This window comes from Ascaphus truei, chromosome 7 (genome assembly GCF_040206685.1).
Source record: "Ascaphus truei isolate aAscTru1 chromosome 7, aAscTru1.hap1, whole genome shotgun sequence".
NCBI classification, from domain to species: domain Eukaryota; kingdom Metazoa; phylum Chordata; class Amphibia; order Anura; family Ascaphidae; genus Ascaphus; species Ascaphus truei.
In genome coordinates, this window is record NC_134489.1 from 34035409 (window position 1) to 34063338 (window position 27930).

Sequence of the window (27930 nt, forward strand, 5' to 3'; positions counted from 1 at the left end):
CTTGTTTATTTAAAAAAAAGAAATGTTTTACATTTTAGGTATTTATAGTTTTCACTGCTAAGATCATCTCTCCGTCCCGGGGAAACAAAATGGGTGCCAAATCTGGGACCAATAGGAAGCCGCCACAGATGACGTTGCAGCTTCCTATTGGATGACAGGCAGTGCCATCTTTAAATACCCAGGAAGTGAACTGTACAGAAAACGAAGTATCTGGGGCACATGGGATGGGTGGGTAGGGAGGGGGGAAGGAAAAGAGCACGGTTCAGCTCCGGTGGGCCACAAGTGCAAACACTGTCAAAAATAAATAAATCAAAAAACAAATTCCAAATTTTGGGCTAACTTTTATAAATCACATTTTTTGCAAAAGTTTGCATTTTTTTTATTATTATTTGTTTTACATTTCACCCAGTATATGTGTATGTATATATATGTATATATATATATATATTGTGACAAACGGCTTACTCCGGGGCTCCGCCGTCTGTCCGGGACTGTTAGAACACGGTCTTTTAGGGTAGGTTAAATGACGTTGCGTAACGTGCTGTTCCTTTAAACAGGCTATGCCTGGTTTATTCAGTCCCAGGCACTGAGACTTCCACAGTGCATACAAAAGAAACACAAGCAAAACAAAAGCTGCTCACCTGAGCAATAACTTAACTAAGGTTTTCCCTGACTCAGGGTTGGAGTGGCTTTTCCACTTCCAACAACAAAAATAACGAACTTTGCAGTTTTAGAAACAAGGAGTAAAATGATTTAACCTGTTTGGGGAGAGGCTTTTCCCCTCTCTGCTTCCAGCAGCCTTCCTGCCTCCAGGCTCTTGGGGAGAGGGAAGAGGAACCAGGAAATCAGTCTTAAATACCTGATTTCCAACCAGCAGGACAGGTGACAGAAATCAGGCAGCAGACAAACTCTGGTCTGGATCCCTTATCCCTCAGTTCCAGCACTTGCCAAACTGTGGGATGGAGTGCATGTATTATGAGGCTGCACTTTCCAGCCTAAACAGGATAGAAACTGTTCAGTATCCTGGGAGCCCTATATATGGAATTTATTACCATCCCCTGGTTTCTGTCACATATCCTCCCCCCCAGCTCAGACCTGGAGGGATGAGCGACCATGGATATTAGGGAGTGCATCCTTGACAACCCGTCAGCATTGCCATGTTTGTGCCCTGACCTGTGTTCCACTGAAAATTTAAAGGGTTGTAGGCTTAGGAACCACCTGGTCACTCTAGCATTCTTCTCTCTGTCTTGACACATCCAGGTAAGGGGTGCATGATCTGTGACCAACCGGAATTTTCTCCCCGACAGATAGTATTTGAGCGTCTCTACAGCCCACTTTATTGCGAGACACTCTTTCTCGACTATGGAGTAATTTTTCTCCTGGGGATTTAGTTTCCTACTTAAATAAAGGATGGGTGCTCCTCACCTTGAGACTCCTGGGAGAGTACAGCCCCCAGCCCTACCTCAGATGCGTCGGTTTGGACTAAGAACTCTTTAGAGAAGTCAGGTGTGACCAACAGTGGTTGGGCACAGAGAGCTTCTTTCAGGCTTCTAAAGGCCTGTTCGGTTTCGGGGGACCACTTTACCATTAGCAGCCCTCTTGCTTTTGTGAGGTCGGTTAGTGGGGTTGCCTTAGTTGCAAAATTGGGATGGAGTGCATGTATTATGAGGCTGCACTATCCAGCCTAAACAGTATAGAAACTGTTCAGTATCCTGGGAGCCCTATATATGGAATTTATTACCATCCCCTGGTTTCTGTCACAATATATATATATATATATTGTGACAAAAACCAGGGGATGGTATATATATATAAACACGTATCCAAGGATGAGGCTTTTTCAGGTTTTGGCTAGAATTTCGCTCGGATTCGAAAGTTCACTCTGAATAAAATTTCAAACTTCTAAGCAAACTTTAACGTTCGCTTCATATTTTTTTGGGTCATACTTAAGATGACAACACTTCTGCTTCTGTCATCTAGATTCTGTGTTGGTAAAAAGATGAGTACTGGTGATAAATAATAAGAGGAAGAAAAAGTTAGGCTTGGTGAGGATCAGGAGTGTACTTTTATAAATGCTTAACTATAAAATGTAGTAACAAAACACAGACACCTGTAAGTATTTTTAAATATTTGTAGATAAAATGACATCAGAGTGACTCAAGGCATGATTTTTCTTAGCTCCTCACCTTTGTATGATGTCACAATGCGCTTACTGGTCCTCTAACAGTGTCAGTGGTCTTAAGGTTTGCGGAAAATGACCTTCCATTTAAAGTCTCCTTGATTACACCCATTAAAGGAAGCCAATTACGCCATTAAGATCTTTAAATATTTAATTATCGTGAACACTTGGTATTACTCCTGGCAGTGTCCATTATAAAAGGTTTTTTTTTAATGATCATTATCTAGGGTGCCAGGTGGCTTCTGCAAAAATACTGGACACAATGGTGAAAGGTGCAAGGCGCTCAAGACACACACACAAACCTCCGCTCCATGCCGTTTCCTCCTCTCCTTGGTCCTTGGCTCTTGACGCCTCCTCCTGATTGGCTGTTGCTGGGTGATGCAGGCAATCAGGATGGAGGAAGCTGCCCAGCCCCCTAACAGCTCTGCTCGGGGAAATCCCACGGCCCCCCAAGCCAGTCGGATCACTATGTCCAGAGAGGTAATACCGGTATACACACACATGTCCAGTATTACCTCTCATTTTTTACTGGACAGAGTGTCCAAATACAGGACAGTCCGGTTCAATACTGGACACCTGGCAACCCTACGTCCATCCTGTGCTTGTTGCATAAACATTGGGCCCAAGGATTCTGCCCTCATTGCCCCTTATGGAGACTCAGTATAATGACCTTTTTAATACACCATATTCATGGACAAATAACGCTATCGTAGCCATCGTGTTTCAGATGTTCTTTATTTCACATTTTAATATGTTTTTTTATTATTATTCCTGATTGTCTAATCCTCTCAGCTAACTCAACAAACACACTTCCATGATCGTCTGATATTGGCTCATGGTGTCTATTTTAACTTTGATTCGTTGTATTTCTAGACACAGAGAGAACTTGTCACATTGAAAGGGATTATTGGCGAGACATCCGTTAACCCAAGGGTTCTCAACTCCAGTTCTCAAGACCCCTCAACAGGTCAGGTTTTCAGGATATCCCAGCTTCAGCACAGGTGGCTCAGTCTTTGACTGAGCCACTGATTGAGCCACTTGTGCTGAAGCAGGGATATCCTGAAAACCTGACCTGTTGGTGTTCATTGAGTACTGGAGTGGCGCACCCCTGGGTTAGCATAAATGTACTAATTGGCTAGTCATTTGCACAGCCGTGTTATAACCCATCTGCTGCCAGAGAGGCCTGCAACGCATTACGTTATTATTGCTACTGTATTAAAGCGGCAATCCCGCTCAGAAAGCCTATATGACTTTAACTCATAATGTTAATAGCTTGCCCCCTGAGTCTGTCCTGCTCTTTAAACTTTAGATTTGCAGTGTGCTATGGGGCAAGCTCCATTTTAATCTCCCGGGCACTTAATATGTCAAATGATTATATCTCCATAGTATCTAATAAAAAAACAGCGCTGGTAAGAGAAAATTAAACGCAATAAAGAAAAATGTCCACCAGCGTGGATTGCTGCTTTAAGAGATCAAACCCCTCTTCGCTTTTAAGAGTGCATTCCCACTACAGAAGATCATTGTCTTACATACTGATAAAGCAGAGTACCCTGAATCCAGTGTACACTTTATTTTTTGTAACAAGCTTTCTTCCCAAAGAAATGGATCAGCAATAAATATCTTATTTGTAATAGTGTGTACAGCACTTCCCAAACTCATAGTTCTTTTCTATGTACATAGAAAGACACACTTACATCTAAAGAGCCGTTTTGCTGATACAAAATCAACAACAACAACCCCACAATTGTCCATAGTCAATATGACCTCTTTAACCTTGCACTGTTTTTGTAAGGTTAGCACCTTTAAGGGTGCTTGCTATTTATCAATGTAGAGAAAAGGACGTTTAGACACACTGCTGTGTTTTGTGGAGCAGAACTGCTGCATGTGTAAGGCCGCGCTTATAGCGACGGCAACCGATGACGTCACCTGTCGCCACTAGCGAAAGTTATATTCTAGTTTTAAGCGACGTCGCTGGCGACAAGGCCAGTGATGTCACGAAGGGGGCAGGCAGCGCTCTCTGGTTTAGAGACAGTCACATGTGGCGACTGTCTCTAAAAAATCAAATTTACCCGGCTTCAAAATTTTTGGTCGCGCTTACTATAAGCGCTTGCGACGGAGTCAATGGATTTGTTTCGGAGCGACGTCGCTGTCGCCAGGCACTATAAGCGCAGCCCAAGGCCGCGATTATAGTGACCGCGACATTGTGCGCGCTAGAACCAATGTGTGTTTTTCAATGAGGCCGCCCATAGTCCAGCTCTGTTCACCCAGCGCACGGGGCGACAGGTGCGCGTGACGCCCTGCGCTCCGTCGCTTGCGCGGAGCCACTGTAATCGCGGCCTAAGGCCAGGGCCATGGTCAAAAAGACCGTGCTGACCCGCGCTGAGGGGAAACATTATCCCTATCAGCACGGCTTTAGACGGCGCTTCCGCACGCTTCCGCAGGCGTGTGGAATTGCAGCCGACATCAACATTTAAGTTTTCCCGCTTAGGGAAGCGCAGGGCCGGTCACGTGACCGCCAAAAGCCAATGGCAGTCCGTGACGTCAGCGCTGTGACGTGTCGTGCTAGCCCCGCCTCCCGCCCAGCTCCCACCCAGCTCACAAGCACGCACGCTGACGCTCATGCAGGGACACAAAAAAGCTCCTGCTTGAGCAGGAGAGCATGAGCGTCAGCGCTGTGAATGCCACCATGTCCGAGGCCTTAGAACCGTTTCTTACATCTGATGCAGAATTTTATACTTGCACCACTTCAGATATGGAGGCAAAATAATGGCACAGAGAGATATATACTGTGATACATCTCATTATAACTGTGCACCATTCCCCCACGACCCCTCCTACTGACACTCCCAAGGGTTCAAGCAAGGGCAGATAGGGCACCATTGGAGCAAAATACTTTGATACATAGATGCAGTGTGGTGTTCATTATCAGTAAGTAAAACAATTGACAAGGTGGGTTTGCAGCTCTGTGCCTCCCTCTGCTGGAGGGGACTGCATTGCATTTCTCCCAGCACTAATTATTAAACACGTGGAAAACTTGAGGCAGTGACAAGATCTTGTGTACACAAGACATGAATGCAATTAAAAGAACTAGAAAAAGACATTATTTGTCTGTTTCACCCACAGTATATATCTAAACACACTGTACATATCTATGCACTCACACAGTATATATATCTATTAACACATACCTATAGCTATATACATACACCTATATATATACACACACACACACACACACTTGTGTATATATTTTAAATATACCCAGATGTCCATCTGTCTCTCCCTATAAATAAACATATGAAAATTTGTTAAAATATTATCCATGGCCATATAAAATCCAGATTGTGAATCATGATAACATATCTTTATTCTTTATAATTGTGTGTGTAATATATATATATATATATATATATATATATATATATATATATATATATATATATATATAAACACACCTAAAATGTTGATTAGGTGTGCCAACTGGCTTCATGCAGCCTGTTTAGGCATAGTCAGATCAGATTTTAAAATTTGGGTGTGAGAATTTGAAACCATTAAAATGATCATTTGCAGGCCATGATTTGTAGCCAACAATGTCATTCATAATCCTTTTGCTGCCAGAGGGGTGTTGCACTGCAATGAATTGCAGGACCTTCTAGCAGTGAAAAGATCAATAGTTATATTAGATCAGGAGTGGCCAACTCCAGTCCTTACGGGCCACCAACAGGTCAGATTTTAAGGATATCCCTGCTTCAGCACAGGTGGCTCGATCAGTGGTTCTCGTTAACTGAGCCACCTGTGCTGAAGCAGAGATATCCTTAAAGCCTGACCTGTTGGTGGCCCTTGAGTACTGGAGTTGCCTACAGCTGTACTAGATCATGTAGAGATTTCAAAACCTCAGAGGCCTCTTCTCCATGGGTATATTTAGAAGACATAAAAACTATTGCAACCTGTGACAGATCAACAGTTCTTCAGGACCAACTGGACTAATAGTGCTTTGCTGTACTCCATTCTTCATCACAAAACAGAAGGTTTTACCCAGGATTCCGTTTCCGTATGTACCATTCCAACCTAAATTGGTTGGACTTGCTCTGGATGAAGGTGGCAACCTAACATGTAGGACTGTAGATGGTGTCTTCTGTAATGGAAAAGGTCATCTGCTTTTGTCCTCCCCCCTTACTCGTCCCAAGTAAAACTGACATCTAATGTTGATTGTACATTAATATTTTGCTTCCCAAAACGATGTACCTGGTATGATGGCCAAATACTGGCTGTTTTTATAATAGTAAGTTGCCATTTATATACTGTATCTGCATGCTACAGAGGAAAACATACTGTAGTAGTAGTACCCTTGGACAACCACTCATATTTTCCCCAGTTATCTAAAAGTGTCTGTGTTGGTGGCCCTAACAGTGAATAACCCACATCATCCCAATATATAGTGGTTCTCAAGCCTGTCATCAGGGACCTGAGCCAGATCAGGTTGCAGGGTCAACCACTCCACATTCATGGGCAAATTGGGTTAATTCACCAGGTTCATTGGGTTCATTCAGTGAACAAGTGTATTGGTTATTCCTAAAATCTGGTGTGGGCGGTGGTCCCCCGATTAGAGGTTTGAGAAGCATAGCTAGATGCTATACATTCTTGACCTGCAGAGTTCCAAGTAATGATTGTTACAATATGTATATATTGTGGTAGTGTCCTACATATATAATGCTACGGTCTGCAAAAACTAAAATATATTACAGCCTCCGTCAGCTGTAAAGGAGTTAAGAAGGTAGAGTAAACAATATTATGAATTATTTGAATTAATGTCACGACTATTTAAATTGGGTTATACTGGACAACGGGTCTCTAACTCAGTTAATTCACATGCCATGAGACACTTCAGGTTTACCATATAATTCCCCTCTTTGTAATTAGCTGTGGGAGCAGACAAGACAATCAACATTTCAAGTATGGTGGCACACAGGAGATTTTACCTGTCATAAATTCTATATTTTTCCTAGATGGAAAGTGTGGGTGGCTGTAAGTACAGAGACATACTCATCATCATTATACATAGGGTTGCCAGGTGGCTTCTCCAAAAATACTGGACACAATGTGGAAAGGTGCAATGCGTGCTCAACACACACACCTGTCCCTGCTAAATGCTGTTTCCTCCTCTCCTTGGCCCCACCCCCAAGCTCCTTACACCTCCTCCTGATTGGCTGCATTAACCAGCAGCAGCCAATCAGGATGGAGGGAGCTGCATAGCCCCCTAGCAACAGCCCAGCTCTCTCACTGCACGGGGAAATCCTGCCCCCAGCCCCCAAGCCGGTCAGGTCACTATGTCCAGAGAGGTAATACCGGTATCCAAATAAGGACAGTCCGGTTCAATATTGAACATCTGGCCACCCTAATTATACAATGTGCCATGTTCTTATTCAGAGCGGAGCAGGTTTGTAAGAAAGCAGTTACACATAGACAATAATGTCACTTTGCAATATCCAACCATTCCTTGCAGTGTTCTTGTTTCTTCTACATGTGTGCGTATATGTACATACACATATGTGTGTGTGTGTATATATATATATATAGAGAGAGAGAGAGCTGTGTATATACAACCACAACTGTGTGTCCCTAATCTCTATCCATCTAGATATAGCTATATATTTGTAGTTATATTATCAGGAAGCAGAGAAAAGTGCTGCAATTTAAATAAACAAGGAATGCCTCCCTTGTATCTCTATAATACCTCTGGGTTTCACCAAAAATAAGACATACTTTCTACAGTCACATTCATATATATTTATATAGTTTTATGTATTAGCTCTGTGTGTGCTTTTCTGGGGAAAACAGTTCACAATAGTTGGACCCTGTTTTTGGTCCTGTGTGTTATAAATGCCTCTATAATACTGTACATTCATTTTAAACCCTCAGCATATTTATTTACTAAGTAGCGCTGTGCTATAAGAATGAGCCAAAAGGCGCCCTCCTGTGCCGGAAGGTGCTTTGTGGATTAGCACCACTTTGTACATATGGGCTAATAGGTTTAAAGGGGAATTCTCATTAACATTTAAATAAACCTTATTGTAATCTAACTGCTCTCATAAATCAGTTCTCAAATGTTTAAGTTAAAATAATCTTCATGGGCTTTGCTATCTGAAAAATAATTGTTCTGTTACTTCACATTTTGGAAGCAAACCTTGACATCTACTTTTTATTTAATGTATAGTATACTGTCTGTGTGTGTGTATCTTTATTAGATTCGGTTAGATGGAGTTTCCGGAAATATATCTTTCATGTACATTGGTATAAGAGTTCCACATTAAACACTTACCTGACTTCAAAACACCTTGTCTAGGGTGAAGAAGTCAGCTGTTTTTGACTATTTTCTATCACAATTTGTAATGAACGTGTTGCATTTCATCTACTGGAGCTAAGAAAACGAAACATCTACAATTTGAAATAGCCTTGGTGACAATGTGGAAAAGAGTAAACCATTTTCAGACAGGTATTTTTGTGTGCTAATTAGAGGATTCATTTTGAGTGAATAAATTCTGGAAACTGGCAAGCTGTTTGATCTGTTCGGTTTGCATAGAGTGCCTTCTAACAAGTTTCTTCTTAGCTTTGGTGTCAAAGTGTTTTGGAGAGCTGGGAGCCATGGGAATCAGTGTCTTCTGGCTACAATGGACTGGAGAAGGAGCCTTGCCATTAGATCGGATATCTGGAATTGGAGGGTTCAGGTTCACGTTCAGCGGTGGTAAGAAGCCCGGTCTGGTGTGAGATATATGATCCAAGAGGAGTGTCCCGGATCCCCTCCTTTCTAAGAGTCCCGGGGTCCTGCGACGCACACTCATTGGCGAGACGGCACTGGGGATACTCTCTAAGGACTCCCGTGAAGAACTGGTGAAGAGGGTTAATGGAGAAGCGTTGTATTTCCTCCTCTCCAAGGATACACGGCCGGAGTCTGGGGAACCAGGAATTGAATCAGGGCAAAGATGGGAATCTGATTCATAGTGGTCCATGCGTGTCAACTTATGATGAGCTACCCCACGCAAGTTAGTTGCAATAGTTGGTGCCAATGGGACACTCGGTGTTTCCTGAGCCTCGGGTGCCGTATTGCGCCTTGACAGTGGCTGATGAAGGTGGCTGAATAGGACTTTGTCAGCCCATGAAGAGTCAGGTGCTGAAGGATATTCCCCAGGAGACTGCCCACCCATCTTAAAGCAGGACGAGTCTTGTCCCTCTATGCTGTGACGCCTGGAAAGCACGGGTCTCTTGGAGATGGACAAGTTGTTGACCTCCGTGATAATTCTTTCTTCAGATTCTTCCACGGTGGACTTCTCCGAAGATACGAGAAGATGAGCTCCAGCCAGGACAGACGGTGCCACCAATCCCCAAGGTTCAGAATTCAGCCTCTTCAACTGCTTCATGTTTACCACCCTACCTTTAGTAGGTACCTGATCGGAGGGTTTGATCTCCATTTTGCAGGACGGGGGGCAAGCGAGCCTTGAGCCCATGTTAAAGTTAAACACATCCCGTTCTTCTTCTTTCTCGCTTGCTGGTGAAAGGGATGTCTTTATTTCTATATCAGAGGGTGACATGCACATCGCCAGGGATTGCTTTTCATCTATGCCTGGGGATGGAGGGGAGTTAAGATACTGCTTTGTTTTTTTGGTCCCAGAAGGAGAAGTGTCTGTGGTAATGATGATGACCTCCTTTCCTTTAGCTTTACATGCATCTAGGAGGACCCTCAAGGTTTCACGGTCTCCCTTGTTAATCGCATACATGAGTGCAGATGTGCCTGAGTAGTCCTTCATACTTGGGTCTGACCCATGTTCCAGCAACACAGATACAGTAGCCACACCGGCTAGGTTGCAGCAGGCATGCATCAAAGCAGTCTTTCCTATCTTGTCTGGCATGTTGGGGTCTGCACCGTTTTCCAACAGGTATTTCACCATTCGTGACTTATTCTGAGGGTCTTCAGATTTGGCTAGGCAGGCAGCCATCAGAGGCGTTTCGCCTTGGGCATTCCCTTCATTGATGTAGGCGCCTCCTTCCAGCAGAAGGCGAGTCAGTCTGAATTTGCCCTGCCACACAGCTTTCAGTAAGGCACTGCCCTCTGTATGCAGCATGGTGGAGTCTCTCATTGGTAATGGAATGCAGCAACAGATGGAGAAAATGCAGATGCTAAGCCAAGGTGGGGACGCTGCTGAGTTCTGGCAATGTGCATTTCACAATCAAGTATTTGACCTGTAAAAGAAGAAAAAAAAAAGTTAACTATGCAGCCCTACCTTTACCATCCACCATAATGTGGCCCCTAATTCAAGGACAAACCCTAATGTCTTCACCCCATATTTGTCCTTTTATCTCAGTGGGTTCCATTTCTGCAGGAAATTTATGATAACTCAAATATCACTGGCAGTAAAAAAGAAACCGTAGTCATTCACACCCGGTATCAGCTGCTGAAACATCGTAATGTTGCTACGGCCCAGGCAAGGAGGTGGTAGGCAGTGGACAGGCCTAAATGTGCAGTGTTCAGGCCTAAATGTGCAGTGTTCGGAAGAATAAAACTCACATGGAAATCATCTTGACAAGAATAGTATGTCCACATCTCTTAGCAGCATTGAGAGTTGGCAGCTAGAGTGGTATGGGGTGAGAGAAGCCAAAATAATTACTTATATTATTCCTACCTAAAAACCATACATAGTATTCCATTGTAGTTCGGAAGTAACACAAGTGTATTAGTCTGTTGCTATGCATGGATATTGTATTGTATGTCTTTATTTATATAGCGCCATTAATGTACATAGCGCTTCACAGTAGTAATACATGTGGTAATCAAATAAATAACAGATAATATAAATAACAGATCATGGGAATAAGTGCTTTAGACATAAAAGTAACATTTCGGAAGAGGAGTCCCTGCCCCGAGGAGCTTACAGTCTAATTGATAGGTAGGTAGAACCTACAGAGACAGTAGGATGGTGTTCTGGTAAGTGCGTCTGCAGGGGGCCAAGCTTTATGTATCATGTGTTCAGAATATCCACAGTGCTATTCATATGCTTCTTTAAGCAAGTGTGTCTTAAGGTGGATAGAGCGGGTGCTAGTCGGGTACTGAGGGGAAGGACATTCCAGAGGTGTGGGGCAGTCAGTGAAAAAGGTTTAAGGCGGGAGAGGGCTTTAGATACAAAGGGGGTAGAAAGAAGACATCCTTGAGAAGAACGCAAGAGTCTGGATGGTGCATAACGAGAAATTAGGGATGAGATGTAAGGAGGGGCAGAAGATTGTAAAGCTTTAAAAGTGAGGAGAAGAATGGAGTGTGAGGTGCGGGATTTGATCGGAAGCCAGGAGAGAGATTTCATGAGGGGAGATGCTGAGACAGATCTAGGAAAGAGTAGAGTGATTCTGGCAGCAGCATTTAGGATAGATTGTAGGGGAGACAGGTGAGAGGCAGGAAGGCCGGACAGCAGGAGGTTACAGTAATCAAGACGGGAGAGAATGAGGGCCTGAGTCAGAGTTTTAGCAGTCGAGCAACAGAGGAAAGGGCGTATCTTTGTTATATTGCGGAGGAAAAAGCGACAAGTTTTAGAAATGTTTTGAATGTGAGGGGCGAATGTGAGAGAGGAGTCGAGTGTGACCCCTAGGCAGCGTGCTTGGGCTACTGGGTGAATGACTGTAGTTCCAACAGTAATGTGGAAGGAGGTAGTAGGGCCAGGTTTGGGAGGAAGTATGAGGAGCTCTGTTTTAACCATGTTGAGTTTAAGGCGTCGGAGGGCCATCCAGGATGATATAGCAGAGAGACATTCAGAAACTTTGTTTTGTACAGCAGGTGTAAGGTCAGGTGTTGAAAGTATATGTGTGTCGTCGGCATAGAGGTGATAATTAAACCCAAAAGATGTTATTAGGTCACCTAGAGAGAGTGTGTACAGAGAAAAGAGAAGAGGTCCCAGAACAGAGCCCTGGGGTACTCCCACAGAGAGATCAATAGAGGAGGAGGAGGAGGTGTTAGCAGAAGAGACACTGAAAGTACGATGGGAGAGGTAGGATGAGATCCAGGATAGAGCTTTGTTCCGAATACCAAGAGTATGGAGAATGAGGAGGAGAAGAGGGTGGTCCACTGTGTCAAATGCTGCAGAGAGGTCGAGTAATATGAGCAGAGTGTAATGACCTCATTCTTTGGCAGCATGGAGGTCGTCAGTTATTTTAGTGAGGGCTGTTTCCGTGGAGTGAGCAGTGCGGAAGCCAGATTGTTAAGGGTCTAGGAGAGAATAGGTGTTGAGAAAATGGAGCAAGCGAGAGAATACAAGACGTTCAAGGAGTTTAGAGGCAAAAGGCAGGAGGGAGACAGGTCGATAGTTAGAAAGACAGGTAGGGTCAAGCTTGCTGTTTTTTGAGTAATGGTATGAATGTTGCATGTTTGAAGGAGGATGGAAAGGTTCCAGAGCAGAGGGAGGAGTTAAAAATGTGTGTGAGCGTAGGGATTATAGTAGGAGCAAGAGGTTTTAGGAGATGGGAGGGAATGGGGTCAAGAGGGCAAGTGGTAGAGGGAGAAGAGGCGATCAACAGCGACACATCCTCCTCTGAGACAGTGGAAAAAGAGTCAAGGAAGGCAAGAGGAGAGTTAGGAAGAGGTGTAGGATGGGATGTTCTGCCGTATAGATTCCACCTTTTCTTTAAAATAGTCAGCAAAGTCCTGAGCGGAGATGGAGTAAGGAGAGGCAGCTGAGGGTGGTTTGAGTAGAGTATCAAAGACAGAGAACAGTCGGCGTGGGTTAGACTTGTGCATGTTGATTAGTGAAGAAAAGTAGGCTTGTTTAGCTTGCGAGAGGGCAGAGTTGAAACAGGATAGCATAAATTTGTAGTGAAGGAAGTCTGCGAGAGTGTGAGACTTCCTCCAGAGGCGTTCAGAGGAACGAGTGGAGGAACGCAGCATGCACGTGTGGGAATTTAGCCAGGGTCTAGGGTTAGAAGGGCGAGTGCGGCAGAGAGAAAGCGGGGCATGTAGATCAAGAGACGAGGACAAGACAGAGTTGTAGTTCCTGACCAGGTTGTCAGGGTCTGTAGCAGAGCTGAGAGAGGAGAGGGAGGAGCTTAAAGTGGACTCAAAGTCAGGTAAGTGAATAGAGTGCAGGTTTCTGCAGAACCGGGGGGTAGATGGAGGGGGAGAAGCGAGATAGGGAGAATGAGATGAGATGATGGTCAGAGAGAGGAAAAGGGGAAATGGAGAAATCGGAGAGAGAGAAGTTCTTAGTGAAAACCAGGTCTAAGTAGTGGCCATCCTTGTGGGTGCTGGCTGCAGTCCACTGTTGAAGGCCAAAAGAAGAGGTTAGAGAAAGAAAGCGGGAAGCCCAAGGGAGAGAGGGGTCATCAATGTGACAATTGAAGTCCCCAAGGAGAAGAACAGGGGAGTCTGAGGAGAGAAAGAAAGAGAGCCAGGATTCAAAGTGAGAGAGAAAGGCAGAAGGGGGATGAGTAGAGGTAGGTGGGCGATAGATGACCGCCACATGGACAGGGAGAGGAGAGAAGATCTGGACAGTGTGAGCCTCAAAGGAGGGAAAAGCAAGAGATGGAGGAATAGGAAGGGTTTGGTAACGGGGGAGAGCACAGGAGCCCCACGCCTCCACCCCTGCCATCAGTGCGTGGAGTGTGGGAAAAGGAAAGGCCACCATAGGAGAGGGCAGCTTCCAGAGCAGTGTCAGACTGAGTGAGCCAGGTCTCAGTTAAGCAAATAGGAGCAGAGAGTGAGAGAGAAAAAAGTCATGTACAGAGAGGAACTTGTTAGAAAGGGAGCGAGCATTCCAAAGGCCACAGGAGAAAGGAAGAGAGGAGGGGGGTGGCAGGGGATGGGTATGAGGTTGGAGGGGTTGACACCAGAAGGAGTAGAGGTTGCATTTGGCAGGCGCGGACGAGCGCATGTATGAATAAGGCAGGGACCAGGATTGGGAGAGATATCCCCAGAAGCAAGGAGGAGAAGCATGGATAGAAAGAGGATGTGTGAGGATGATTTGTAGGTGTGTTTTTTAGTGCAGGGGATATAGCTGTGTGGTGTCAGAGGACACAGGTAAGAAAGGAGTTCATGTGAACTGAGAAGTGGTGAAGGAAGGAGAGATGGAGATATATGAATAGAGTTAGAGACATACTGAGGCTGGTAAAAAGAAGTGCATAATTTGAGAAGAAGTGAAGTCACAGCAAATATAAATGGTAAAGGCAGCATCACAGCAGTAGTGATGCAGTCTGGTATAGATGATATCCTCCTTTCCAGCGTAGTTCATATGCAGGAACCAGGGCCAGTTGGGGGTGTTCACTTCTTCTTCACTTCTTTTGAACTTCAGTTGTTTAGTAGAGATGTTCAGTAGTCCTCCCACTTATAATGTGCCACTTGGATATGTGCTGCATTACTATCTTAATGTAACATCCGTAGGCCAAACCATGCTCATTTACAGAGCGATAATATAATAGCTTACTAGCTACTAACATTTACACGTAACTGAAGTCATGAAAAGTCCAGACAAAGTAGGAGTCAATTATTGTGACAGCACAGATGTACTGTGGTCATCTCACAAAAAAAAGAGTGAGTCTTGTTGGAAGGACACCAAGGGACCAGAGTTTTGGGCAGTGGGAAGCAGCCAGCGCCAGGGAGGGAAAATTGCAAAACCCCAGAGAGAGACGCTAAACCTGCACAGACAGAGAACTGTGCGATGATTCAATTCTGAAGTGTATGAGATTGAAGGTCGGTTAAAGTAATTGAGTACAAACAGTGTAATTGATTGGTGAAATCCATGAAGCATAGTGTATGCTAGTTGGGAAAATGTGATCCCCCTTCTCTAAGCCTATTCTTATTGCTGGCATCGTCCATCCTCCTAAAACCCAACTACAATCCCTGGCTGATATTACTCAGTTTCTTGGAACAATTTCCTCTCTGAATGGGAAGAGTGAGCTGTTAGTTTTTGAGGATTTCAACCTCAATTGGCTTGACCCTAAAAACAACAAAATCTGGACAAAATTCAAGTCACTAAATTTAATCCAACTAATTTCACAACCCACATGGACAAACATAAAATCTGGTAACAATTCCTTGATAGACTGGATTATATCCTCTTGTCCAAACAGAATTTAATTATCTGATATCCTACCTGACATTTTCAGTGACCATGCAATAGTGTATTGTGTAAGGAAAATCAAACCACCCAAGTCAAGCCCTAAAGTTCTACTCGTCAGAACATTTAGAAACTTTACATAGTTATATAGTACAGGGGAGTGCAAACTTTTGCTGCTGCGCCCCCCTGTCTTGCTTGCCCCGGTTCTCGCGCTCCCCCTCCCTACCTTGCATCCACGTCAAATGACGCTGCGGGATCATTTGACGTCAAATGACCCGCTGTGTCATTTGACGCGTGTGACGTCAAATGGCCCTGCAGCGTCATTTGACGCCATGGTGACGTGTCACAGCCGGATGAAGCAAGGTAAGTGGAGTGTTGCAGGGGCCTCATGCGATCCCCCGGCATTTAATTTAAATGCCTTAGGGAAGAGCACGGGGCCTCTGCAACCGCCCGTGCCCCCCCGACATATCTCCCGCCCTTCTGGGGGGCGTGCCCCCCAATTTGCGCACCGCTGATAGTAGATGAGGTTGATAAAAGACATATGTTCATCAAGTTCACCATATGCAAAATTTGGACAAGATACGTATACTATATTTGTATTTACAGTATTTTGATACAGGGGAAGGCAAACAAACAAACTTTAAGCCACAACAATTTCTGGCTGACCTTACCAACTGCCCTTGGTACAGAATCAACCTGATACCTGACCCCGTTTCTGCGCTTGTTTATTTCCAGAGTTCTTAAAAATCTGTGATACCCATGCCCACTACGCAGAATAAGAGTACGGGGGGCCCACCTTCCATGGGTTACATCCAAACGTATTGCACTTTACTATTTAAAGGATGCCATGTGGAAAAGATACAAAGTAACTGGCACTACCAAGGATCTTATTAACTGCAGATGCCTCCACAATACACCCACAAGGCAACAAGACTAGCAAAAGCCCAATATCACTCTGTCAATCTTTACCATAATACATCAAACTCAGCAAATTTCTGGAAGGGCATCAACAATAAATACCAGCCTTCTAGCCATCAATAACCATCTAATATCAAAAAGGATAACACTACTCTGACAAATCACACTGACATATGCATTCAATTAATAGTTTGTGGGGTGTGCTACTTCCCTACTATCATAGTGCAACCCTAACTACAATTATGAAGCTCAACCTGGGAGAACCCCTTGAGCCAGTTAAACTTGAGAGAAAGGCAGTCTTATCTGCCGAAATGTCGTCATATTGGCTTATTAAATATTTTTTTTTGCAGGAATCCGCAGCGCCCTGCTTCCCGTCTGATTTTTTGAGAACCCCTTGAGCTACACCCCCTCCCACAGAGCTTACAATTTTCATTTGTTCCAGTATCTGAGGAGGAGATTACACAGGCGTTCCTAACATTAAAACTAACCAGCCAATGTGAACCTGCCCTACTGCAATCAAAGTTCCTACGACTTTGTGCCCCAGTCATTGCCAAACCGCTTGTCTCCATAATTAACTCTATTTTGTCTTCAGGCCATATCCCACAGACCTGGAAAACCTCTAGAGATGTTCCAGTCAACAAAAGTGGGGACAAAAATAATGTCTCCAACTACAGACAAATCATTATTCTCCCAATTTTATCCAAAGACATGGAAAAATGTGTCCACTCCCAATTAAGTCATTATTATACCAATACAAATTTCCTTGGCCAACACCAATCTGGCTTTCGCTCAAACCTCTCCATGGTAACTACCCTCCTAAAAGTTTGCAATGAGATTCAGTGTGGAATGGAACTGGGACAACTCACTGGTGCAGTATTCCTAGATTTTGCAAAGGCTTTTGATACTGTGATCATGTTATTTTGTTAAATAAGCTTCAGTGCTCTGGAATAGGGGAACATGCTTTAAATTGGTTTCACTCCTGCCTATCGTGTCAATCCAAATTTGTGTCTATCTCATGCTCTCCAACACCTTGGATATCACCTTGGGGTTCCCAAAGGCTCTGTTCTGCGGCCCCTACTTTTTTAGTCTTCATTAATGATCTATCTACAACTTTTAAGGGAACTTCAATGCACATGTATGTAGATGACACAATCTTATATGCACACAACACTACCCTCACTGACCTTGGACATGTACTTCAATCTAACTTTTCAATACTGGATTTCCCAAAATAAACAGTTTTTAAATACAGACAAACTGTATCCGTGGTATTTGGGACTAAGACTAGATTTCTAAAGCTTCCAACAACAGAGCTACAGATGTGAGGATCGGCGTGAGGACTCGCCCCCGTCACGCATCTCACGACTGTAAGGAACCGGGGAACACGCCCCCTGCGGCGTGCTCCCTCCTTACCTGCCGCATCTCAGTTCCCGCTCTCCTTATAGAGCATGCACGCACCCACGGTTTCCTACTCGTGCCTCGGAGCCCGGCCACCCCCGGTCGCGTCACGCATTCTCTCACGCGTGGCACGTACACATGACGGCGTGCGCCACTCTCCAGCTGCGAGTCAACTTCACGCCCCCTTGTGGCGTATTCTCTACCCATGCCTAGTTTCCCTGATGTCTCCCTGTATGGCATGCGCCGTCCTCTAGCTGCGAGTCAAGATTCCCTGTTGATTCTCTGTGTGGCGGCGCTGCCCTCTTGCCTAGTTTCCCTGATGTCTCCCTGTATGGCATGCGCCACCCTCTAGCTGCGAGTCAAGATTCCCTGTTGATTCTCTGTGTGGCGGGTGCTGCCCTCTAGCTGCGAGTTTATCTTCCTATGCATCGCTGCCCCTTAGTCTGTTGGATCGCTTGGGGTTTGATCCTTAAGAGGGGTGTACTGTAACGATGCGCGGAACACGCCCCCTGCGGCGTGTTCCTTCCTTACCTGTTTACTTCTGATCGCCGCCCTCCAGCTGCTAAGAACCCTTATGTTATATTTAGTTTCGCTGCACCTTGCTGTTTCTGGCACTATGCCTTTAAGGAGGCTGGACGTCCTCCAAGAAGCAATTCCCTTGTGGATGTTACCTTGTGCTCTGGACTCTACCTCCCCGGCTCCTTCCATGTTCCTGTTCATGTTCCTGGTTCCCGTTCCAGACTCCTGTGCTGAAGCTTTGGCTTCCCACTACCCCCGCGTTGGTGCCTGAGAGTGCAGCTGGATCACACGTGTCTCTGAGCCAGGCACCGCACCTCCGGACGCGTCGCGCATTATCCTGCGTGCAGCGCGGTCACGTGACTACGTGCGCCGATCCCCAGCTGCGCGGCAACTTACTCCCTTCGTATCCCCTGCGGCCTCCCCACCTCGCTAACGGGTCCTTCCCTTTCTCTCTCGCTTGTGTGGAGAGCACAAGCGTGAGAGCGACGCACATCAGGCACAACCTGCGCCCAGACGCCGTGTTACTAGAAGGGGAGACACCGCAGGGATCGCCTCCAGGCTCCACCCCCCTGATGTATCCCGCGACATCACGGGTGACGCACGTCAGCCGCAACCTGCACAGGCGCCGCACCACTAGCAAGAGGGACCACCTCCAGGCTCCGCCTCCGTTAAAGCATGGGCAGCACACAGCGCGCTCGGTCTACGCGCAGATGTCGCGTGGACACAGGCACTCAAGGGGTTAATTCAAACCATTATCCCACAGCTGCTACTGACTCCGCCCCTGCCTATCGGTACACAGCATACCTATGATGCTCACTCCCTGCAGCCTCCCCATTAGCTCTCTGTGCTTTATATGCTCAGCCAGCCCCTTGGCAAATTGGCTGAGCATAGACTTGTTTTCATTTGTGTGCTTACCTCCAGCTCCCTGTTGCCTTGCCTTGTCTTCTTTCACTTCGGGTATTTTGACCTCAGCTTGCACTGGACTCTTGACTTCTCTGACCCCTGGACCACGGCTACCGACTCGGCTATTCTACTCTCTTTACCTCTGGACCCTCGACTATCCGATCTCTCCATTCCTTGACCACGGCAAGTATCTCGACCAATCTGACCTCTTCTACCCTGACCCAGCTACACGACCACCACTCTGCACTCCGGATGTGTCTGCTCGGTTGTTGGTTGGTGACTATCAATATTCCCACCTCAGCCTCGCGGTCCGCCTTGTTTGTGGTGAGCACTCGCAGTCCCGCCTTGTTTGTGGTGAGCACTCCGTGACAACAGATCAGAATCAACTCTAACACCGTTCTAGCCCCTGTCACTACTTTTGAGTATATGGCAATTTGGCTTGACTCCCACTTAATATTTGGGCTGCGTATTGATATTCTGACATCCAAAACCTCTGCCAAACTAGGTGTACTTTATAAGAACAAATCCTCATTAATTCCACTGGTCAGAAAGCGTATCGCCTAGCAGATACTACTGCCAATTATAGACTATGGTGACATAGTATATGGTACAGCACGGCAAACTCACCTTAGCAAACTAGATACCCTCTAAAACTCAATATGCCGCTTTGTCCTCCAATCTCCTGTCTTGCCTTCAAGTACTTTCTGGACAAGCTATCCCATATGTGAACAAGCTCCTCACCCCTACCACACGCAGCTCTTATCACCTGAGATCAGACTCCAAAAGTATGTTCATGGTCCCAAGGTTCAACAAGGAATGTGATCACTCCTCCTTCTCTTACCGTGCACCCCACAACTGGAACAACCTACCAGAGACTCTCAAAATCGCCTCCAGTATAAATTATTTCAAGACTATGGCCGTCTCACATTTTAATCTTGTCTGTAACTTTTACATACGCCCATAATCATATGTTATCTCTAACTGTCCATGAAATGTCTGTAAATATAATGTATAACCATGTTCATATAATGTAACCATGTATTGTTATAACTCTGTGCCCAGGACATACTTGAAAACGAGAGGTAACCCACAATGTATTATTTCCTGGTAAAACATTTTATAAACAAAATAAAATACAGCAGGGCCCCTGTCATGCGGCAGGTTCCATTCCAAGGACCCACCGCAAAGCGAAAATCGCCGGAAAGCAGATCCGGTGATTTTCGTTATATGCGCATGTGCATACCGGCTATGCGCCGTTCTACGCATGCACAACTTCAGCAAAGCCCCTCATTCTGCGCATGCGCGACCCCGGAGTGGCACGCTCTGCGCATGCGCAACAATGGCGACCCCTTTCTCGGTACCACCGTATCGGAGGATCGCCGAAAAGCGGGGCGTCGAGAAGCGGGGCCTTCCTGTACAAATAAGTATGTTTCACTCAGGAACTGGCCTCCATGAGTTGCTCCTGCATCTGTAAAGCCGCGTCCAGATTGATTGCGCGCACTCGAGCGCCGTGACGTCACGCGCTGATGTAGCTGGGGCAATTCCTGGCCTGTAAAAATGTGCTGCTGCGTGCGGGGGTGGGGCACGTGTTGGGGGTGTTTCGGATGGTTTGGCCGTGATGTCACGGAGCTGGTTCGCCCGCTCACGTGACCTGGCCATCGCGTGGCAAATACAAAATAATTTGTCTCCTCAAGCTGCTCTCTGGGCAATGCTCACGTGTATAGTGGCGGCTGTATGAGTCTCCGGTAGATTGTTCCAGTTTTGGGGTGCCTGGAAAGTTGCTGTTGGAACCAATAATACAACTTACCAGCCGCACACCGAGCTAAGTGTTCTACTTAGATGGACACAAAGTGAGAAAGCAACACAATAACAGTATAGAGAGCTCACCGCTGGCAATGCAACAAGCGAGTTGTTAGAAAATCAGGAAATATTCAAACCGAAGATGCATACATTATGATTTTGTACCAAATTATTTTAGGAGTTCTTTGATTCCTTGTGTTCCTTTCTTTGTTTGTAAAAAGTGTCATCTTTAAACGTTTGGCTTCTGAAAGGGTTTTTCTTAAGGCATCAAACAGGAACGCGTAGAGGTTTTATGTGCCGCATGCGGTATGTTCACACCGGGGCTGCCTCGGAGGTTCATGGTGCAGCACTGGAAGCCACAACTATTAATAACATAGATTAGGCGCTATGTAGCAAGCTCCAGAAAAGTGAGGTAAGACACACAGTAATATAATCATTTATTTCTCCTGTTTGGGGCCGAGTCTATTTAACAGCATGAAAAAATTGTGGTGTATAGTTGAATGTTCTAAGCGGGTAATTGTACATTGTCCAAAGCAGCTGTTCAAGCCGTTTACAGCTCAAAATCCTCATTGACCTAAATGGTGATTTGCAGCTGAAAATGTTCTGAACTACCACTTATAAGGCCCGAAGTGGGCATTTACCCTCCATCTCTTCAATGTCACATGACACGCAAAATATTGGTGCAATAGGATTTGAAAGAAAAAAAAACCTATAACGTGATGGAGTTTCTTGCTCCAAAAATCTCTTTGACGGTTCAGGAAGGATTTGGCTCTGGTGTTGGCTTTACTTCTTAGTCACAAAACTGGAGTCATCGCCATAGCAACCACTATACTCCAACCTGTTCTCGCGACTGAAAAGCACAATATTCCATTAACCCCTTCATTGCGGGCTGGGCGTTAAGACGAATGGAGGGGGGTTGTAATGAGAAACACAGCGGCTTTTATAATGGGAACAGCTTTGATCTCGAGCAGTTTCAGATACAAAACAAAATCTAATTTCAAGCGCAAAACGGCTGGCATTCATTGAGCATGTAAATCAACAATATGTAAAATACCTCTTTCTCAGTGAGCAATGGGGCATTTCATAAACAAAAGTCCAGATTTTTCTTCTTTCATTGAGAGCTGAGATTGGGCTCTCTGCCCCTGTAACCACAGACGACAGCGTGTTGGACTTTAAGGTTCAAGGAAAAATCTTCAGGTCAGAATCACCCTTCTTTCACAGTAACTGGCTGGTTTAATTATTTTGTTTGCATTCGTCCCTTTATAAAGGAAGCACGTTTTTTGGGACGGTTTCGAAAACGTTTTTTTGTGTGTGTGTGTGTTATTTTTAGTTATTTGTAAGTAACCGCTGCATATGATCAGAACGACTTTGTGTGATCGAAAACCTGATTTCCCCTTAACTTTTTCACCAGGTTCCTAAAACCTCTTCAGAAGTTATAATAATAACTTTATTTCATATAGCGCTTTTCTCCCAATGGGACACAAAGCGCGCCACAATTACAGTACATTGCGCAGTACACCGGGTATAGGAATTTTTACAGACAGTCCCTGCCCAGATGAGGTTACACTCTATGATTTTGGTGCCTGAGGATCAGGGAGACTTGCCCAAGGTCACAAGCAGCTGACACCGGGAATTAAACCATGATTCAAACTCAGTGTCATTGTTTACATAGTCGGTGTCTTTGCTCACTGAGCCGTTCCTCCTACAAATTACGATAAAGCACTATTGTGATGTATCACAACTGCTAGAGTAGTCCCAGTCTACAAAAGTGTCACCAGAAGCCTCTGGAGCCAAGGTATGGGAAGTTACAGAGGCCTTCACCGCTCCCCCGGCAATTCATTTAAATGCCTTCGGGAAGAGTGCAGGGCCTTTGTAACTTCCGCGCCCCCCCCCCAGAAAATCTCAGCCCCACCGCCAGTTTGCTCACCCCTGGCCTAGAGTAATTGTGGCAGAAGCAACTACTAAGGCGACTCCTTTAGCTATGGATCATGTTGCCTCATGGGAAATCAATATGGCTAAATGTACCTTTGACTCGTGCGAGATACATGTGTTGACCCCTTGGGAGGGTGTAACAACCGTGTTTTTCCAGGTAGTCAATATCGGAACCCTGATTGGCGAAGATATCTATCTCCCAGATGTAACATACTACCATGTGTTTTACAACCAATCGACATGGCAGCCGGTATCACTAGATTTATGCACCACCCAGGGAAATGTGGCATTGTGTGCCCTACCAAATGGTTCATCTGAAGGATTGTTGGGTGTATTCTAATGAGTGAAATCTGACTATTTTTCCCTATGAAGTGAAGAGTCAAATATTCTATTTGGGCCGTGGCAGAATGAGTTTTCATCTAAAAAAGGAACAGAATGGGACATACAGGTATTCAGTAAGGACATACGTGTTTTCTTTGTATCCGGGAACATGGTGCGCAAATCACTCTGTCATTAGTCTATCCCTGGATTCATTGAATTTCATGATGCCGCTGATTCACAATGTACAGTATCTTTTAACATACCATGGTCTCGGTTCGTTCTGGATCTTGATCCATCCATACTTCAGTTAGATGACAGAATAACTGAAACAATGTGTGATGATAAGGGTAAATGTGACAGCTTTTAATAAAGGTAAAGCTACCATTACCCCTACCTGTCAATAATCCATCTGTATTATGTGTGTGTGTATATATCTATATAGATATAGATATATACACACACACATTATGTTGCCTGGCTCCAGTAATTCAGGGACTAGGGGTTAATAACTGTGTTTGTTGCACTCCCCTCCCCCCCCCACCAATCAAGGAAAAGGTCATATTACAAACACTTGGGGGAAGGGAGACCCCTAGGCACAGGAGATAAGCTCATCTCAGAGTTAGTTGTGAGTTAGTTTTCGTTTGAAAAAGCAGCTTGGGAAGGAGCAACTGGGAGACGCTGCAGTGGTAAATCTCTTTAGGGAGATCCCTGCACTTAGAATTATAGGGTACCCCAGTTTCCCTATTGTAAGTGTGTGTGTTGTTTAACTGTAAATAGTTGTGGATATTTATTTTTCCAATAAATATTTGTATAGACTCTGTATTTCTGTCTGGCGAATTGATCCCTGGTGTGTTAGTCCTGGTCTCCCATGACACAAAGGTTAACTAATTTTAATGTTGCGTTAAGGTTGGAAGGGCTTTTGCTAAATCGATCCAATGTCACCAAAATCAAAGTTATGCATGATCAGGGAGAAACTAATTGATATGATCTTTGAATTACATAAAGATGCAAAGTTATCCTGGTTCAAAAGCCTTTTTGGATATAGTCCAAAAGCCACTAGTGTGTTCCGTTTTATGATACATCCAATCATATCTTTATTAGTAAATTCAATACAGTAGTAATGTTTTCTATTATATTTGTATTGTAAGCTGAAGTAGTTTAGAAGTAGTTTATCGGAAACACTAGAAGTCTAATCGCTGAGGTCCTGAGGTCCATGAGTCCCAGAAAAATCTTCTATTGAAACTCCAATAGTTTCAATACAATGAAAGGGGATTTGTAGATATATTTTTGGGGTTCAAAACTCAACTTCACTGAAGTTTCCATTTAACTGGTTTATTGTGCATGTTCTGTGAAACTACTGAGACAGGGATTCACACAGTGCAAAAGAAACAACTTTGCTTGGTTCAAGTGGAAGTACATTGAGGAAGATAAGTCCCGTAAACGGACAGAAGATAAACGACCTTCACTAATGAATATATGCTTTATTATAACAGGTGTTTCTTTATATTAACAAGCTATGAAAAGATTCAAATAAAAAGGTTAATTTGTAGTTAGGAAAAGCGAAATCACGCCTTGTTTGAGGAACAGAAACTCAGAGCAGGAGAGAATCATCTAGCGAAAAGACTGCTCTCCATCTATAACCTGAAAACATCTTGCCTGTAACTAACTGAAGCTTGGGATTGTAAAATGCCTCAACAATAAATGTTGGAACTGCAGGAAACCTGTGTTGAAGACTGTATTTTCACACTGAAGGATCTCAATGTATTTTCAGTGCTTACGAACCTGCACTGAAACTGAGGAACACAAACGAACATATATTTATTTTCCCTCTGCAATACAGTACATTCAGGTTCTTTTGGCAGCAAAGGGTTAAATGCCCCAGTGCCACTTAGTAACATGTAGATAAAGGGAGAGCAGTTAGGCAGAGCCAGAGATTTCAACCCTAAATCATTGAGGTTCTTGGGTTCTCGACCGAATGAGTGACAATTTAGTGGAAAAGTACTGACTCCTGTTAGCGAGACTCCATTAAAGTGCATGAGACCAATGAGTTCTAAAATCAGTGGAACTGACAACAAATCTGTGAGATTAACAGGACGTTCTGCTAATGTGCTGTCAATGTTTATTGCGTGGTTTAAAATACGTTTATTAACTTTAGAAATTCAGGCCCAAGGCCTCACTCCAAATACCACGATAAATTACACGGAACATACAAGAATACACAATGCTCTGGTTAACCGCTTAGATAAATGATTATGCCCAAAGGAACGAATGGCGCATGCGCAGCGGATCGGGGCAGTTATAAGGTAAATTTGCGGTGGCGACCATATTTAACAAGCTCTGCAAAAAGTATTTTGCATCAATATTTTTTCTGAGACTGGAAACCGCTGGTAGATTCGACAGCAAAGCACCCGATTGGGATGAGACAGGGGAAGTAAATGAGGGTTGTAAATAAAAGATATCTTTTTATTTTTAACTGCGACTGGGACTTAAAAATCTTAAAGCAAGGCTGCAGAGAGGTAGAACTGTCCTTATATCACGGTAACCAAACTCCTGCAGTGTGAATACCCTGAGCAACATACAGTAAGGAGCAAGGAATTAAAATGAGACTTCATAGATAGCTTATATTGGGAATATACAGACCTCGATAAGCTAAAGAGGTTACCTTGTCAGTATTAACACCCTTTTGATTCCTCTCTTATCTTTTCGTTTTTTAAATACATGGATCTAACGGATTAAGCTGTACGTGCCGGTTACACCGAGAGCCGACTCTCACTGTGCAAGGGGGTGTTTGATATTGCTATCGCTTACAAAGAACAAGAGTATTACCACTCCACCATATTATCAATTCAAATTTGTTCTTGATGCCATAATGCTCTGCAAATTGTATTTTCGTCGTACTAATATATTGCAAGCAAAAGAATCCAGAAAAGCAAGATAAGAACTGAACTAAAGAGAACGCAAATCAATTATTATTATTTTTACCTGAGTGTAATTGAAAATGTTGCCATCTGCGCCTTGGGTCCCGGGAGGTTTGGTTTTTCTAAGGTTCATTTTTTTTTTTAACCGTTCCGGTACTGGAAGGATCAGCAATACCTTTCTCTGGTCCTTTCAGCTCTGACTAAGTCAAGAGAGAAGGTGGACTGGAAGATTTTAATGAGTGCATGTGTCTAATTGTGCATCTAAACAAGGGATGCCAACGTCTCCCCAGTGACACATTCAGATCTCACAGGGGACTAGCACAATGTTGAAATCCCTTTGTGCAGAACACTGACTTTGCGTATTAGTTCTATTATAAAACTGGTATTAATAGTACCACTGTTACATTGTACACAGCTCCTGCGAATTCCCAAGTGCTCTACAATTGCATTCATGCAACCACCTCTGGTGTGGTGGCATCCTGGGGGCACATTTCTGGTTGACTGGACTGTGTGTTTGGACAAAGGAGAGAAAGGAACAATGCTACAAAACCATGGATATGGTCATGATGCACTACATTAGTTGCGTTACCATTGAATAAGATATATCCAGATGGTGTGACATTACATTTTGGTAAACCTTGGCGTTCTCATTGCATTGGGAATAAGGTTAACATGGCCACACGTCTTAACCTGTTTTGTGCAAATTATGAAACGCCTTTTCCCGATTCTAAAAATAAAAGGGGTGGTGCTAGCTCCCATGGTCCCCCCCCCCTCCCCCTCCACAATTCCATATTTGTGCCTCACCCATCTCTGTTTAGGTCTTACCAGAATGTCTTAGAGCCAAATAAGCATTTCTTTGGTACAGCGAGCAAATGCTAACCTAGCTAAAGAGAACTCATAATAATGACCATTAAGAAAATAAGAAAACTTAGAACCAACACGCAAGGAACTCCTCTTGTGTGTACACAATATGAAGGTATGTTAGGAGCAGTGAAGTGCAGGGGAAAAAAATGTATATAAAAACACCAAACAATGACCAGTTCTTTTGTTGTTATATGGAGGAATGATTGTGATGATGGGTGAACACACAAGATCACTCACTGCTGTGGCAAATGGTGCAAAGGTAATGAATAGATGGGAACAGATGTGATGGGTATTTAGGGGGTGTTGGTCTTCTCTCATTCTTCGGAATTTAAATAATGGGCACAAGCAGCAGATGTGTCTCCAGCGGCCGGGCACAAGGTGCTATTGACATGCATCCCACATAGACATACATATTGTATAGGGTTAGGCGCTGGGCATCTCACCTGGGTTCCTTCTCTCCCCTTCTGATGGAAGCTTGCTTGAAACGCCTGCTCACCTAAATCAAAAGATCCATTGCTCCCAGAGATCCCTGAACATCCCCCCAGTAAATTCATGTTCCTTTACAGAAGAGAAAAACGTCCTCTTATTTTATTATATTTGAGAAAAAAAACCCTATAAAAAAATATGTAATTATATATATTTCCCCAAAAAACAATGTCTCAATGTATCTATCATTTAGAATTTCTTCTGTATTTCCCCCCCTGTTGCAGCCCTGCATATGATCTGGTGCCTTCTAGTCACTGTCACAGAATGAACAGCCCTGTGAGACCCACAGTGGCTATTTTTAGCTCCTTTCACATCGAGCAGAAGTAGATATTCCATTAAAATACACTGAGTTATAATGCTGCACCAATATACACAGTCCGGGGCCTTCTCTCCTCCAACCCTCCTGCGCATATTATCCGTCATGCTCATTCCTGGCCACATGCTGCATATTAACCCCTGCGGTGCACTGCTATGCAGTTGGTGGCGGGTCCGTCTGGCATCTGACTAAGATACTCTGCACTATCGCAACTGGACGCACACGGCTATTTCTATGTCATTCAAGGGATTCATGGGAAGTCTGAGATTTGTTTATATTCTTTCCCTCCACGCT

At 44.4% G+C, this 27930-nt stretch overlaps 1 protein-coding gene across 3 annotated transcripts; it reads right to left on the reverse strand.

Annotated features, from left to right (window-relative positions):
* Positions 1–2562: 2562 nt before the first annotated feature.
* Positions 2563–27833, reverse strand: ANKRD34A (ankyrin repeat domain 34A). Of its 3 annotated transcripts, none has more exons than XM_075607599.1 (2): positions 27278–27833; positions 2563–10414 (listed from the first exon to the last, which is right to left on the reverse strand). In XM_075607599.1, exon 2 carries the CDS (start codon positions 10309–10311, stop codon positions 8686–8688), a length of 1626 nt encoding a protein of 541 aa, XP_075463714.1. In that variant the 5' UTR covers positions 10312–10414; positions 27278–27833; the 3' UTR covers positions 2563–8685. The 3 variants fall into 3 exon arrangements, with proteins under 3 accessions (XP_075463714.1, XP_075463715.1, XP_075463717.1); XM_075607600.1 differs by lacking the exon at positions 27278–27833 and adding an exon at positions 23316–23376; XM_075607602.1 differs by lacking the exon at positions 27278–27833 and adding an exon at positions 10740–10802.
* Positions 27834–27930: the final 97 nt, after the last annotated feature.

Bases quoted from the DNA above. Each gene is read 5' to 3' on its own strand.
- ANKRD34A (XM_075607599.1), bottom strand. From the start codon at position 10,311: ATGAGAGACTCCACCATGCTGCATACAGAGGGCAGTGCCTTACTGAAA.